At 38.7% G+C, this 13,385-nt stretch overlaps 1 protein-coding gene across 5 annotated transcripts in view; it reads right to left on the bottom strand.

Moving 5' to 3' along the window:
* UHRF1BP1 (UHRF1 binding protein 1) overlaps positions 1-13,385 on the bottom strand; it is a 56,049-nt gene that overhangs the window by 22,175 nt on the left and 20,489 nt on the right. For all 5 annotated transcript variants that reach the window (XM_032462875.1, XM_032462878.1, XM_032462876.1 and 2 more), the window contains 7 exons: positions 8,012-8,174; positions 7,872-7,910; positions 7,073-7,164; positions 2,874-3,063; positions 2,430-2,570; positions 1,814-1,984; positions 946-1,138 (listed from right to left, as the gene is read on the bottom strand). In XM_032462875.1, coding sequence (XP_032318766.1) covers positions 946-1,138; positions 1,814-1,984; positions 2,430-2,570; positions 2,874-3,063; positions 7,073-7,164; positions 7,872-7,910; positions 8,012-8,174 — 989 coding nt within the window. The remainder of the gene's footprint in view (positions 1-945; positions 1,139-1,813; positions 1,985-2,429; positions 2,571-2,873; positions 3,064-7,072; positions 7,165-7,871; positions 7,911-8,011; positions 8,175-13,385) is intronic.

Genomic DNA, 13,385 nt, shown 5'->3' with positions numbered 1-13,385 from the left:
GCTGAAGTCACTTCAAGACAATGCATAGAAAGGTAAGAGAGGCAATAGTGTTCAGTACCTCAGGAAGAAAAAATAGTAGGTTCCCCCAAGGAAAATGAGCCTGGGTCTCATTAAGAGGCAAACATAACCTTCAGAGAGGATAAAGCAGCAAGAGAACAATATGACAGCATCTAAAACCAAGAGCTGATAGCAAAGGGGAGCAGAGACAGAACAAAGAGAATTGAAGGAACAGGCAGAGAAATAATAATACCAAATATTTGCCTATGATTAAGGTCCTCTAAATTCAGTATTTCATTTGAGCCTGATAACAATCTGAGGTAAACGAGTAAGATATAATTTAACTCGAGTTCATAAATGAAGAAACTCAGAGAGATGAAGCGATTCCCCTAAGGCTCATGAAGGAAAGAAATGAGTTGATTACTTTTTCATCTTGAATAAATGTATATGTAATACCAATTCCTCTAATGAACAAAAAGGTATGAGAAGAACACAGCACAACCTCTCTACATGGGAAGAACACATTCACACATAATAACTATTTAAACTCAATCAAAAATCTGAAAATTCTGAGGTTTCCTATGGTTGAATTTACTCTCCTAAAAGCTGACACCAGTGGACAGCATTGCCTACAGGACATTGGGAAGAAAAAATATATATACCCTGCTTGGGCTCTACCCCTGAAGACTCTCATTTAGTGGAGTCTGGGAAGAGTCCCAGCGCCTGTAATTTATTAAGTATCACAGCTGGTTTTGCTGCACCCTAAGGGCTGAAGAGCACTAACAGAGAGCTGCCACAGGAGTGCTGCGGCCCAAGGAAGGCCTGTGATTAAGGGAAGCCAACCAAAATATGCCACAAGTCTTGCAAAGAGCCTTCCATCCCCAAGCTTTGCTCAGAGCCGAAGGCAGTGATGGACCACCCGGCCCAGGCTCAGGCCTCACGGGGTACCTGGCTCTCGGGGCTGGCTATCATCACAAATGTGCAGGTCCAGGCGGGAGATGAGGAGATGGTAAGAGGACTCTTTCACGTCAAATTTCTCAAAGTACTGGCTGAGGCGGCTGCTGTTGCTGTTGCTGCTGCCCTGGCTGCCACCAAACGCATGGGCCCAGGACTGCTGGGCACTGGGAGCGGGCGGGGTGATCTACATGTGACAGAGAGAAAAACAGGAAGTCCAGGCCCAGAGAGCTTCCCTGCTGGCTTTCTTTAAGCTTCAGTTCAGCCTGAAGAAAACCACAATTTGATAAGATGTCCCTTCCCTCTCATAATTCTTCACCTGGGTTTTAAGTCTGTTCCACCTAAATAGCCCAAGCTCCAAAAAGCCTAATTATAACTAGTCTAATGACTCTTGAGTGCTGTTCTGAGATTTGAATTGCCTTCTAAGCTCTCACTCCCCAGGACCTAGCTGACTGATGCTAAAACACCTCCTCCAGGAATTCTTCCCTAAATGTCTACTTTCAGCCTGATAGTTGGATGCCTCTTCTTTGTGCTCTCATGCCACAGTGTTTATCTCTATTACAGCGCTTATCACACCATACTAACTTGTTTATGCTCCATATTTTAAGGCACTGAGAACTCCAAAGACAGGAACACGAGGCTTTCCAACGACTTGTACTGTATACCTAACACACTAGAGGCACCCAATAAACAAAATAAATGAATAAATCAGAGGTACAGGCAAAGCATATGCACATCCAGAAGTGAATGACAAATTCCCCAAATAAACCTAATAAAGTCTAGACCCTACCTATGTTGGTATGAATTTGGTCTGGCCTACCATCTCCCCACTCCCACCAAGGGTATCTATTTTGCCTCTAACCTGTACAGGTTCAGGGGCCAGGCTCTTTCTCTGCTGGGCTGACTTCTCCACGGCTTCACTCAGCGACTCTGCATATTTCATCATAGCCTTGAGCTGCGAGTCAGTTAGCACCCAGAGCAGGTCATCCAACAGGAACATCAGCTTGGAGGCTACCACATTGCAATCTTTGGTCTGAAGGGGCCACACAGAACACATGGTTCAACATCTGGTACCATTCCAACTCCTCAAACTGACCACTGCCCAATCAGTTTCAGAGATGGCTTTTTAATCCCCAGTACATGAAAGGAAAGTATCAAGCACCTTGGAGAGTCAATATCTTACAAAGTCTCTAAAGTTCTCTGTGATTAACAAGAAGCAGCAGTAGTCAACGGCCAGGTGTCTATGTCAGTGTCCCTATATATGTCAGGGTAAAAAGTGTGTTTTCCAAAATTAAAATGCCAGGGAGGTAGAAATGTTCTCTCATTGGTGGATACAGTGCAACACTGAACTGTGGGTCCTCCCCTTTCAAATGTCATTCCAGGAGCCAATAACATTAAAAAAAGAGGAAATACCAACTCCCAGGCTGTCTAGAAAAATAAAAGATGGAAGTTTTCATGAGGACAGAGAACACACTCACTCTCCTCTTCAGGGCTATTTGGATCCTGCCTTGGTTGGTAATAAGTCTCAGTGGAGTGGTGACTGGGTCCTGATCACCATTGTCTGTAGCATATGCCTCAATTCGAAGTGTTTGCCAAGTTATTTCCTTAAATGTTAAAACCTAGAAGGAGAGAAGGTAAAATGCCTTAATTCTGTGGATGAAATTAACCAAGAGGCAAGGGGAAAAGACTGGCAAGGCAGAGACTCCCACCATTCTCAGGAGGGCTCCTACCCACAAAAGGCAGTGGATCAGAGATTCATAACCAAGGAAAGGATGTAACAGTAACACTGGATAGAAGGGATTCTTGGGTTCCCAGGAATGGGGAGCATTTGAGGAAATCTCCAAAAGAGGAATGATATCCTTTAAGAATCAGCCTCACTTTGAAACCCCTGTTTTTCCCTTTTGCAATGCCAGGGTTGTCACCTCTCCTCGGCGGGGGTCAGTGATGCGGGTGAGGCGAAGGTCACTCTGCTGCCAGTTGGGGTTGACACTATAGCCCTGGAGCTGCCACAATTCAAAAGAAGCGTGGAAGGCCTTGGAGTGAATCTTGATGGTAATGGAATTGACGATGATGAACATCCCCTCCACCACCTTCTCGGCAAAGCCATACTCACTATGACACACAAGGTAGACCAATGTTCAGAATCATGTGAGACTTTATGAACACTCTTTATACTAGAAGACATCACACAAGACTCTTAACAATGCCTGTCTTTGGGTACTAGATCTGTGGATAATTATTTTTTTCTTTATTTCTCTCCTCCCATTTCTACCTTCTTATATTTTGTAAATTTCTAAAATATTTTACAATGATGCTGTACTCTTTTTAATGGGATTTTTTTAAAAGGATAGAATAAAAGAAAGGGTTGACCTGGAAACAATCTCCCTTCTGTTAGAAGGAATAAATTGAATAAATTCACAGTCCACAAACTACACAAGTACATATCTGAATATTGTCTGTGAAGGGAGATTTAACTACAGAAAGGAAACACTAGGTTTGTGTAACATCTTCAGAGGTAGAGCAAAGGCAGTGGAAAGAGAAAAGAAGTACAGCCAGGTGAGCATGACGTTTAATACTGTGAAATCCAGTCAAGAACAGCCCCACCTCTACTCTGTCAAATAGATCCCAAAGAGCACAGCTGTACTTCACAGTGAGAGGTCAGAAATGGCAAGGAGAGGAATGAAGGCCATCTTAAAGTCCTTCTGGATGTGAGAAATATAGACATTCTTGATGTGTAGGTGAAATCAGTTCTCACTGCAAGTAAAAAGGTGGTCTAGGAATTACAAGCTAAAAAAATACATATATATATGTGTGTGTGTGTGTGTATCTTTGCAATTTATATCACAAAGTGCTAATATCTCTAATGTATAAAGAGTTTCAAAAAACTGAGAAGAAAAAGACCAAGAGTTCAATAAAAATGTCAGTATCCCTATATATGTCAGGTAAAAAGTGTGTTTTCCAAAATTAAAATGCCAGGGAGGTAGAAATGTTCTCTCATTGGTGGATACAGTGCACAAAGTAGGGACAGTTAACAGAAAAATAAATGCACGTAGATATTAAACATAAAATGATGTTCAACCTTATTCATATGTATCAAAACTACACTGAGAGACATTTGACTTAGGACAAAAGTGACAGTGCAGTATGGAAAAGATTGGATTTTTTTGCTTTTAATATTTATTTGACATGTCAAAACTCCAATTTTCCATATAATAGCTTTGAAGTGAGACTATTAATTTATATGCTGGTTTATTTACTGCAGATTTCTCCCATATGGAGATTAGTAAAGATTATATCTAGTTTTGTTTATAGTCTTATTTCGTATTATTTTCTTGCAATGAGTAGATGATGAAAAAAACATTAAATTATATATGTATATTCAATTTAAGAAACATGACATACAGCACTTTATAAAACTTTCACCACAAAATTTAAAAAAATAAGTTATATCCCATATCAAGAAAAACTGAAAGAAAATGAAATGTGATAATTGTTGAGGTACCTCAAGGGTAAAATTTTTTTGGATGATTCTTTTTAATTGACATACAGTCAGTTTACAATATTGTGTCAATTTCTGATGTACAGCATAATGTTCCAGTCATACATATACATACATATATATTCCTTTTCATATTCTTTTTCATTATGGGTTACTACAAGACATTGAATATATTTCCCTGTACTATACAATAGAAACATTGTTTATCTATTTTATATATAGTAGTTAGTATCTTAAAATCTCAAACTCCCAGTTTATCTCTTCCCATCCCTTTTCTCCAATGATAACCATAAGTTTGTTTTCTATGTCTGTGAGTATGAAAAGACTGTATTTTCAAATGGCACATGGTCAATTTGAGGATATCCATGAAGAGAAAAAATAATATTAACCTCTATCTTACATCAAACAAACAAACAAAAAGTTTCAAGATTGATTGTAAAATAACACAACATTGTAAGTAAACTAAACTTCAATTAAAGAAAAAGATTTATTGTAGATCTAAATGTGAAAGGTCAAATAATAAAGCTAGAAGAATAAAGTTAGAAAAAAACATAGAATATCTTCACACCTTAGGATAGGAAAAGATTCCTTAAACAAAACACAAAAAGTGCTAACCATAAAGGGAAAAATAGATATACAGGACTACACTAGAATAAATAATTTTGGATTAACAAAAAACCAACATTAAGAGTGAAAGTGAATCCATAGAGTAGAAGATATTTGTAATACATGTATGTAACCAAGGACTTGTTTCCAGAATATATAAAGAACTTCTACAAATTAATGATAAAAAGACAAATAATCCAAAAGATAAATGGGAAAAATACATCAATGCTTTGTGAAAGAGGATATCCAAAATTCTAATAAACCAATCATCAAAAAATGCAAATTAAAATCATAATGTGATGGGGGAGGATATAGCTCAGTGGTAGAATGTGTGCCTAGCATGCACAAGGTCCTGGGTTCAATCTCCAGTACCTCCACCAATTACCTCCCTACCACACACACAAAAATCATAATGTGATACAAGTATATACCTACTGGGTGGCTAGAGTAAAAAAAGAGACAATACTAAATGCTAGCAACAGGAACTCTTATGCATTGCTAGTGGAGAAGGTGGTACAAGCACTCCGGAAAACTGTCTAGCAGTATATACTAAAGCAGAACATATGCACAGCCTATGACCCTGCTAGATAAACATAAAACAGAAATGTGTACATATGTTCACCAAGAGTTATGTACAAGAATGCTCACAGCAGCACTGTTCTTTTTTCTTACATATTTTAATTTACATACAGAAAAGTTCATTATTTGTGGTGTACATGTCTAGGGTTTTGACAAACGCACAGAGTCAGCACAGTCATGTTAGAGAACAGTTCCACGTAACAACATTATACTTAATAGCCAGAAACTAGAAATAAACCAAATGGCCATCTACAACAGAATGGATAATTGTGGCATATAATGGAATAATATACAGTTATGAGGATGAATAAACTATAATTACATGTAGCAATCCAGATGACTTTTACAAACATATTGAGCTAACATAGGTAGAGACAGAATACGACATACTATGTGATTACATTTGCATAACTTTAAAAATAGGGAAAACAAATGTATGGTGTTAAAAATCAGGATAAAAATTATCCTTAAGGGTAGGTATGACTAGGAAGAACACAAAAGGCTTATGGGATTCTGGAAGTAGTCTGTGTCTTGATGTGTTAACAATGTAAAGAATCACTAAGCTACACATTTATGATTTGTACACTTCAATATAACTTACCAAAAAACTACACTGAAATACCATGCAGCATCTATTAGATTAGGCAAAACTCTTAAAGTCTGACAATATTCTCAACTGGCAAGGCTCTGGGAAAACAAGAACTCTTAAAACATTGCTGATAGAGGCACAAAATCATAAAATCCTTAAGGAGAGGAATTTAGCAATGTCTATCAAAATTACACATGCATTTGCCCTTTGACCCAGCAGTCACACTTTCAGGAATCTATTCCAAAATACGCTAGCAAAAAAGGGGAAACAAATCAACTGTCCATCAACTAATGAATGGATAAATAAAATGTGGTATACCCATACAACAGAATATTATTCAGCCATAAAAGGAATAGAGCACTGATATGTGCTATAACATAGCAAAACATGCTAAGTGAAAGACACCAATCAGAAAAGACCACGTAACATATGATTCCACTTCTATGGAATGATTAGAAAATACACAGAAAGTAGATTTAGATGATATTAAGGAATTCCTACTAATTCTGTTAATTGTGATGATAGTATTGTGGAGCTTTTTTCCTTTCTTCTCAATCCTTCTCTGTTAAAGACACATAAATAGAAGTATTTACAGATGGAATCATATGGTATCTGGGATTTGCTTTCAAGTACTATACACATACACAAAGTGGCAGAAGAAAGTTAGAAAATGGTTAAATGTTGATAAATGTAGAAGTCAGATCTTGGGTGCATGGGAGTTTATTATACTATTCTCTCTACTTTGGTGTATGTTTAAAGCTTCCATAATAAAAAGCTTTAATATTTTAACCAAAAGGTGATCTGGACCAGCTAATATGCTAGAAATAACAGGATCCAAAGTAACTAACCTCTGTCCTGAAGCAAGGGCAATGGGAGACTGTCCATTGGGAGGCCGAGGTTCCTCACATGTCTTCATCTCCACCTCTACCTTATCCAGACACTGAAATGAAAGCCATGGAGAGCTGAGCATCTGCACAAAAACCCACACAACACAGTCTGTGTTATATTCATCTCTGGGGTCCAATACCTAGTTGAGTGCTGTGCCCACAGTGGGCAGACAATAAACGTTTGTCGACTGAATGAATTAACAAACTGAAGTGCAAAGAGAGGCTTCGTCTGCCCTCTTCTATTTCCAACAACAGCAGAACTCCATGACAAGCATGGGATCAGCTCACATCAGAAAATGAAAACAAAAATCCAAGTTACAGAGATATTACTATTCCTGGGGATTCCAGTGTTTCAGATAAAGATATGTATCAATCAGTTCCTAAAAGGCTTTCAGCTGATAATCACCTAACAGTCAACATGAACTAACCTAATTTTCCCCCTGTCAAGAATCCAGAGGAAACATAAAGGTAGAACCTGGGCAGCAAAACTTGTTATAAAAACAAAACAAAACAAACAAAACCAACTCAGGATTCCTGGGTCTTGTGTCTCAGTGCTCATTGCTCTACTGCACAGTAGTTTCAGAAAAAGCTCAGACAATATTCACTGTGTCTCAGAGAGACACTCACAAGTCAGACAAAAGTACCCACACTCCCAAAAAGGATGGCCTATCAGGACTCCTCCCCTCCTTCTCTCAGATCTTTTAAAACTGTAACCGCCTCCATCCCCATTCAATTACTTGCAATCAAGAAAGGCCATTACCAAGCAAATAGGATGTGTCTTCAGCTTTGTCCACTGGATCTGAAATAGGAAAGCAAAGACTCAGGGCTGTGGGAGCCACCCCACAAAAAGGCAGGCCTGCTGGCCAAAGAGAGCAACAAGACCCTGACCCCCATTCTCACCCGGATGGAGGCCCTGTTGCAGTAGACCCGAGTGATGGCTAACCAGGTGGGAAGCTCCAGCACATTCTGTAGAACCTCTTCATCTAGCTCCAGGTTGGTCAGCTGACCCTCCCCTTTCAGGGTGCTCAAATTGATTTTGTCCGGTGAAAGATTCTTAGTGAACCTGAAAAGAGTGGTGATAAGAAGCTATTATATCCATGGAAATCTGCAAATGGTTATTACAGCCAATAACACTTCTCAATTTGGAAGAAAGAGCAAGCTAAAGAACAAATGTTGACTAATGACCACACTATCTCTATGTCATGTAAGATGTTAGGTGAAACATATCATTGTCACGAATGTGTCATCTTTCTACTCTAGAACCTATGAAGGGGATTCTGGAGAAATGGCTATAGCAGCGGTAACATAGCTTTTGGTATTTCTGAATCCCCACATAAAGACAGAGCAACTAGATAACAACTAAAAAACTCACGGATAACATTTAACACAAAACCAGAAGATAAAGCACCCTCATAAACCCCCTTATACAAGCAGGAGAGGAAAAAACATCAACATCCACAAGCAGCTGCACAGATCAGTAGAGGAAAACAATAGGGCATCTGTCGGACCAGAGAACAGAATAACCCCAAGATAACCAAGTACTAAATGAAAAGCGATGCGGGCCAATCTGAGAATAGCAACTGAAACTGAAGGGGCCTTGTCCCAAAGGAGCTGAAGCAGTCTAACCCTATAAACTCATGAAACTAACCAAGGCTCCTTCCTAGGACAGGGTCCCCACATCGAGAAGAAACTGCTAGGCGAGGAATCCAAACTGAGTAAGACAGAAATGAAGAAAAGAGATGGTCCAAATAAAAGTGAGACAGGGTGGAGAGGGCAACAGACCAGGACACCTCACAAAGCAAGTTGTTACATTTTTTTTTAACACTCTTTGAAACAGAAGAGGAAGCTCTATGAAGTTAGAACATAAAACAGTAACAGGCTAATTATCAGCTTAAGTAGGATAAAGTGAAACTCCAGACCCTTACACATACCTTTACTGATGTGATAAAAGAACATACAACCACCCATAGTCTTGCCAAAGGGACTGAACCTGAATCTCATCATGCTACTGAGTCTAGCTGCTAACCTGCAGGAAACACAGAAGACTGAGGAAAACTGCTGAACTGCACCATAAGTAAGCAATCAGCAAAATCCAGACCACAGGAAACTACAGATCAAGTGGCTTGGACAAAAACAATTCACACAGGCAGTCTTCTCACTATTCCACATGCACTGTCCCCAGTCTCTGCTCATGTGCTCTCGCCACCCACTCCTTTCCCTAGAACATCCCTTTCATGAGTTGCCATTCAAGGCCCAGCTCAAGACTTCTTATCCAGGCTTTCTTTCCCTAACTGCTGCAACTCATATTAAACTCTTTCCTTCTATATCGCTGGAATCTGTAACACACATTTAGGTCATGATCACAGAGGACCTTAGGATGTTCTTTAATTCTCGCATGTGTAACCATCCCTATGCAATTAGATGTTAAGCCAGCTTTAGGTGAGGGCTTAGTCTTAGCCAACCTTCCTAATCAAAACAGTTACCTGACAGAATGCTGGGCCTACATACCTCTTAGCTACCTGCCCTACTGACTGACTACTGCCAGCTCCCTTCTCTCATCTTTCTGGCTGGATCAATTTAATAAGGCCAGTTCCTTATAGCCTTACCCTCTCTCCTACATGACAAATTGTCTAGATGAATCTCATCCCTGTAATTTCCCACTGTTGCCTCTAAGTCACTATTTTCTACCCCAAGAATGAATTATATTTCTTCTTCCATCCATAACTACACTTAGCTCTTATACATACTAGATGCTAATAGCTGACTTTAGAGCTATATGTTGTTTACCAATTTTTATTTTTTCACACATATCCTTTCCTTTTACTGAGCATTTTCAGTGTTGTTGTTTTTAACTGGACCATAAGATCATGGCGTGCAAGAGCTTTAACCTTACAAATTTTTTCTACAGCGGCTAATATGTACTATGTAAAAAGGCTCTGTAACAATTTTTAAATGAGAGTAAAAATTTCAGAAGCTTATAAATATATAAAATAATACTGTATAATATTAAGTGATACATAGGAATGCACTGTCATGATAACAACAAACTCAGGAAGCACTTACCTGTAGGACTACGGGAGGGGCCTACAGAAGCTTCACCTGTATGAACTACGCTTATTTCTTATGTTGGGAGGTGACCATGTAACTGTTCATTATATTAGTCTCTATACCTTTTTGGATGGCAAATATTTCATAATAAATCTAAGATTTCTATCAATTATCTATTGTATATACTTACTGTTGGGAGAGTTACTACTCCATGGCTCTCTTATACTCCTACATGTCTAGGTAGGTAAGAAAAACACAAAACACATGACCCTGACCACTCCTTACCCAGGTCACTTCGCAGGATTGTGTTTGCCTAGAGGAGCTTTGAAGGATGAAGACCTTTGAAGGATGTCCCGCCAGGACAAAGAGCAGGCTTGCTTACAACTTACTATAAAAGCAATGGATTCCCCAAGCTCAATGTTCCACTCCGGTTAACACATGGACAGGCATTCACCTGGGCCCATTCATATCACTCCCATGGGACTTGTGGGGGTAAAGGGAACTAATGCAAACCTCTGTTTATGATTCTTGCTGGGCTATGAGTAACAAAATCCTTTGTCTGACCCAGGAGTCTCATTTTCTGCCAGCATCCATGAAATGCAGCAGGCTAATTATTAGCTTCTAAATAGGGTATACTAAAATCCCAGACCCTTACTCATACTTTTACTGATTTTAATTCATAAAAAAATTAATCAGCATTTACTTAGTATGAACCAATTTTATTCTCTGGAAAAAAAAAAAGTTTTCTATAACGGCTCCTATTCTCTAAAAACTAACTTGCCACAGAGGGAAAGAAAAATCCTCTTGTCCTGCAAAGAATGGACACCTACAAGGAAACAGGACTGGATATGAAAGAAAAAAAAAGAACACCTTAAACACTTCTACTACAAAAAACAACAAAAACAATAACTGAAAGTAAAGGAAGATACAGTGCATACTCCTGAGGAACTTACAGGAAACCCCTGAAGGAACGAAAGGAAAGAAGAAAACAGAATTCAATGTTATTAGTTAACACTAGGTATCGGCAGGCTTTCTTTTTCAAGCTCCTTATGTATTTATATAAGCTATTACAATTATTTCCTCCCAGCAACCCTTTCTCTACTTATAAGTATTCAGGGAAGCCACATGAGCTCAGAAATTGGGGTGGGATATGTTTCAGAAGTATTAAAGATAATAATTTCTGAAGACATAAAATGAGTTTTGAGGACTGTATGTCTCCTCTCCTCTGCACAGATTCTGATTAAGACTCCACGTCCCACCTCAGCTGAGAGTCATGGTAGCAGTGAGACATTGTCAGAGATGGGAGTAAGGATCCCTTTAAAATGCAGGAGCAGGGAGAAGAGGTTGAGAATCACTAAGATAAGCTACTTTTCCTTACGATAAAAAGCTATTTTGGAGAAAAGAAAGCGATAGGGATTTTTTAAAGTATGTTTCACTCTGAAAAAAGAGGAACATACTTCAAGCAAAATGAAACAAACACAGTCAAGAGTAAGTTACACTTGGGGGAAAGATATAGCTCATGCTTAGCATACACAAGGTCCTGGGTTTAAGCCCCAGTATCGCCTCTAAAAATAAAATAAGTAAACCTAACTACCTCCCCCTCCCAAAAAAAAGAGTAAGTTACACTGCTTATTAGCACTAACATTCTCTGATTATACCCAGTAGGTACCATACATCTAATTTCTATAGTGTTCTATGCAAAATCTAACTCTATTTACAGCTCCATATAAAATATATGCCATTTTTCAAGCCTTGAAAAAGTAAAAATGTATGAGTATGTTAAATTTCATCCTAACCTTGCCAGTATTTAGGGCAATATGTTTCAAACTACGGAACTCTAATCATGAGGGTGGAATCACTTTGGTATGTTTATTTTAACATGCAGCTTATTGGGCCATACCCGATACGCTGAATCACAATGAGGAAGGGGTTAAGGAATCTGCACTTTAACAAGCTCCGGGTGATTTTTCTTTTCTCTAATGCTGAAGAATGGTTTAATTTCAGGTTTCAGTTAGCCACTTAAGATGACTCAAAGAATGGAAAATGAGAGTCTGCAGATAGAAAAGAAATGCATAAATTCATTCCTCAAGAACAAAATTTCAAACTCTATTCTTATATAGCTTAATGGTTAAGAGCACAGGCTTCAGAGTCAGATATGGGCTCAAAACCTGTTTCTCTTACTTACTAATGCTGTGACATTGTTTTTGTTTTCTGTTTATTTTGGGGGGAAGGTAATTAGGTTTATTTATATTATATTATATTATATTATATTATATTATATTATATTATATTATATTATATTAATGGTGGTACTGGGGATTGAACCCAGGACCTCGTAGGTGCTAAGCACGAGCTCTACCACTGAGCTATACCCTCCCCAACTTATTAATGCCGTGACTTCAGAACAAACTGACCAACCTCACAGAAACTTTAGGATTAAAAGAGCTAACTAACATATATTAAATACCTGGCATTTATTAAATGCTCAATAAGTAAATAGTAATCATTATTATTTCTGGATTCTATTGTCTCTCCCTTTAGAAAAGGCTTAAATTATTATCTTAAAAAAAAAGGTTTAGAAAGCTTAGATTATTATCCTAGGACTCAGGTTGTCTTCAAGAGACTTCAGATCTACCTTTCTATCTCAATGTATCATCCCTCATTCCCAGTATGCCCTTTTCTATCCTTTCAACTTGTGTATCTAAAAACTGAAAACTGAACAAGGTTAAAATTGAATTAATATTCCCCAGAAAGCCTTCCTACTACATCCCACTCTGGTTCCAAGAAGAGATTTTCATCCCTTGTAGCTCTAGTACTAAGGGATCACTAGAGAACAACCACGGATAGGGAATAAAAATATCAATGAAGCTTGTCAAAATCCAGTTTGTAAAGGCAAGGTCAACCAGTTGAAAACAAAGGCCTACAGGTAGTAACCAGCAGAATTCTATGGACTTTGTAGCCATGTCATCTGGCAAATGACAACATTGACTTCTTCAGGGTAGTTGTGTGGAGGAGAGAACTCTGTGCCCCACTTTACCCTGAGAGTAACCAGGTGGATTTATGTTCCTGATTATCATGGCAATGACTGCAAGTGTGTGAGCACCAGCCAGCCAGGACTGGGACTAACCTCAGTGAGGACTGCTCACCAGCCTATTGGCATAATGCCCTTGTCAAAAGCACTAACACAGAGAAACAACCAGAAAAGCACAAGACCTAGAAGGATCCA

This window comes from Camelus ferus, chromosome 20 (genome assembly GCF_009834535.1).
Source record: "Camelus ferus isolate YT-003-E chromosome 20, BCGSAC_Cfer_1.0, whole genome shotgun sequence".
NCBI lineage: Eukaryota > Metazoa > Chordata > Mammalia > Artiodactyla > Camelidae > Camelus > Camelus ferus.
This window is presented reverse-complemented; position numbering and strand designations above follow the sequence as displayed.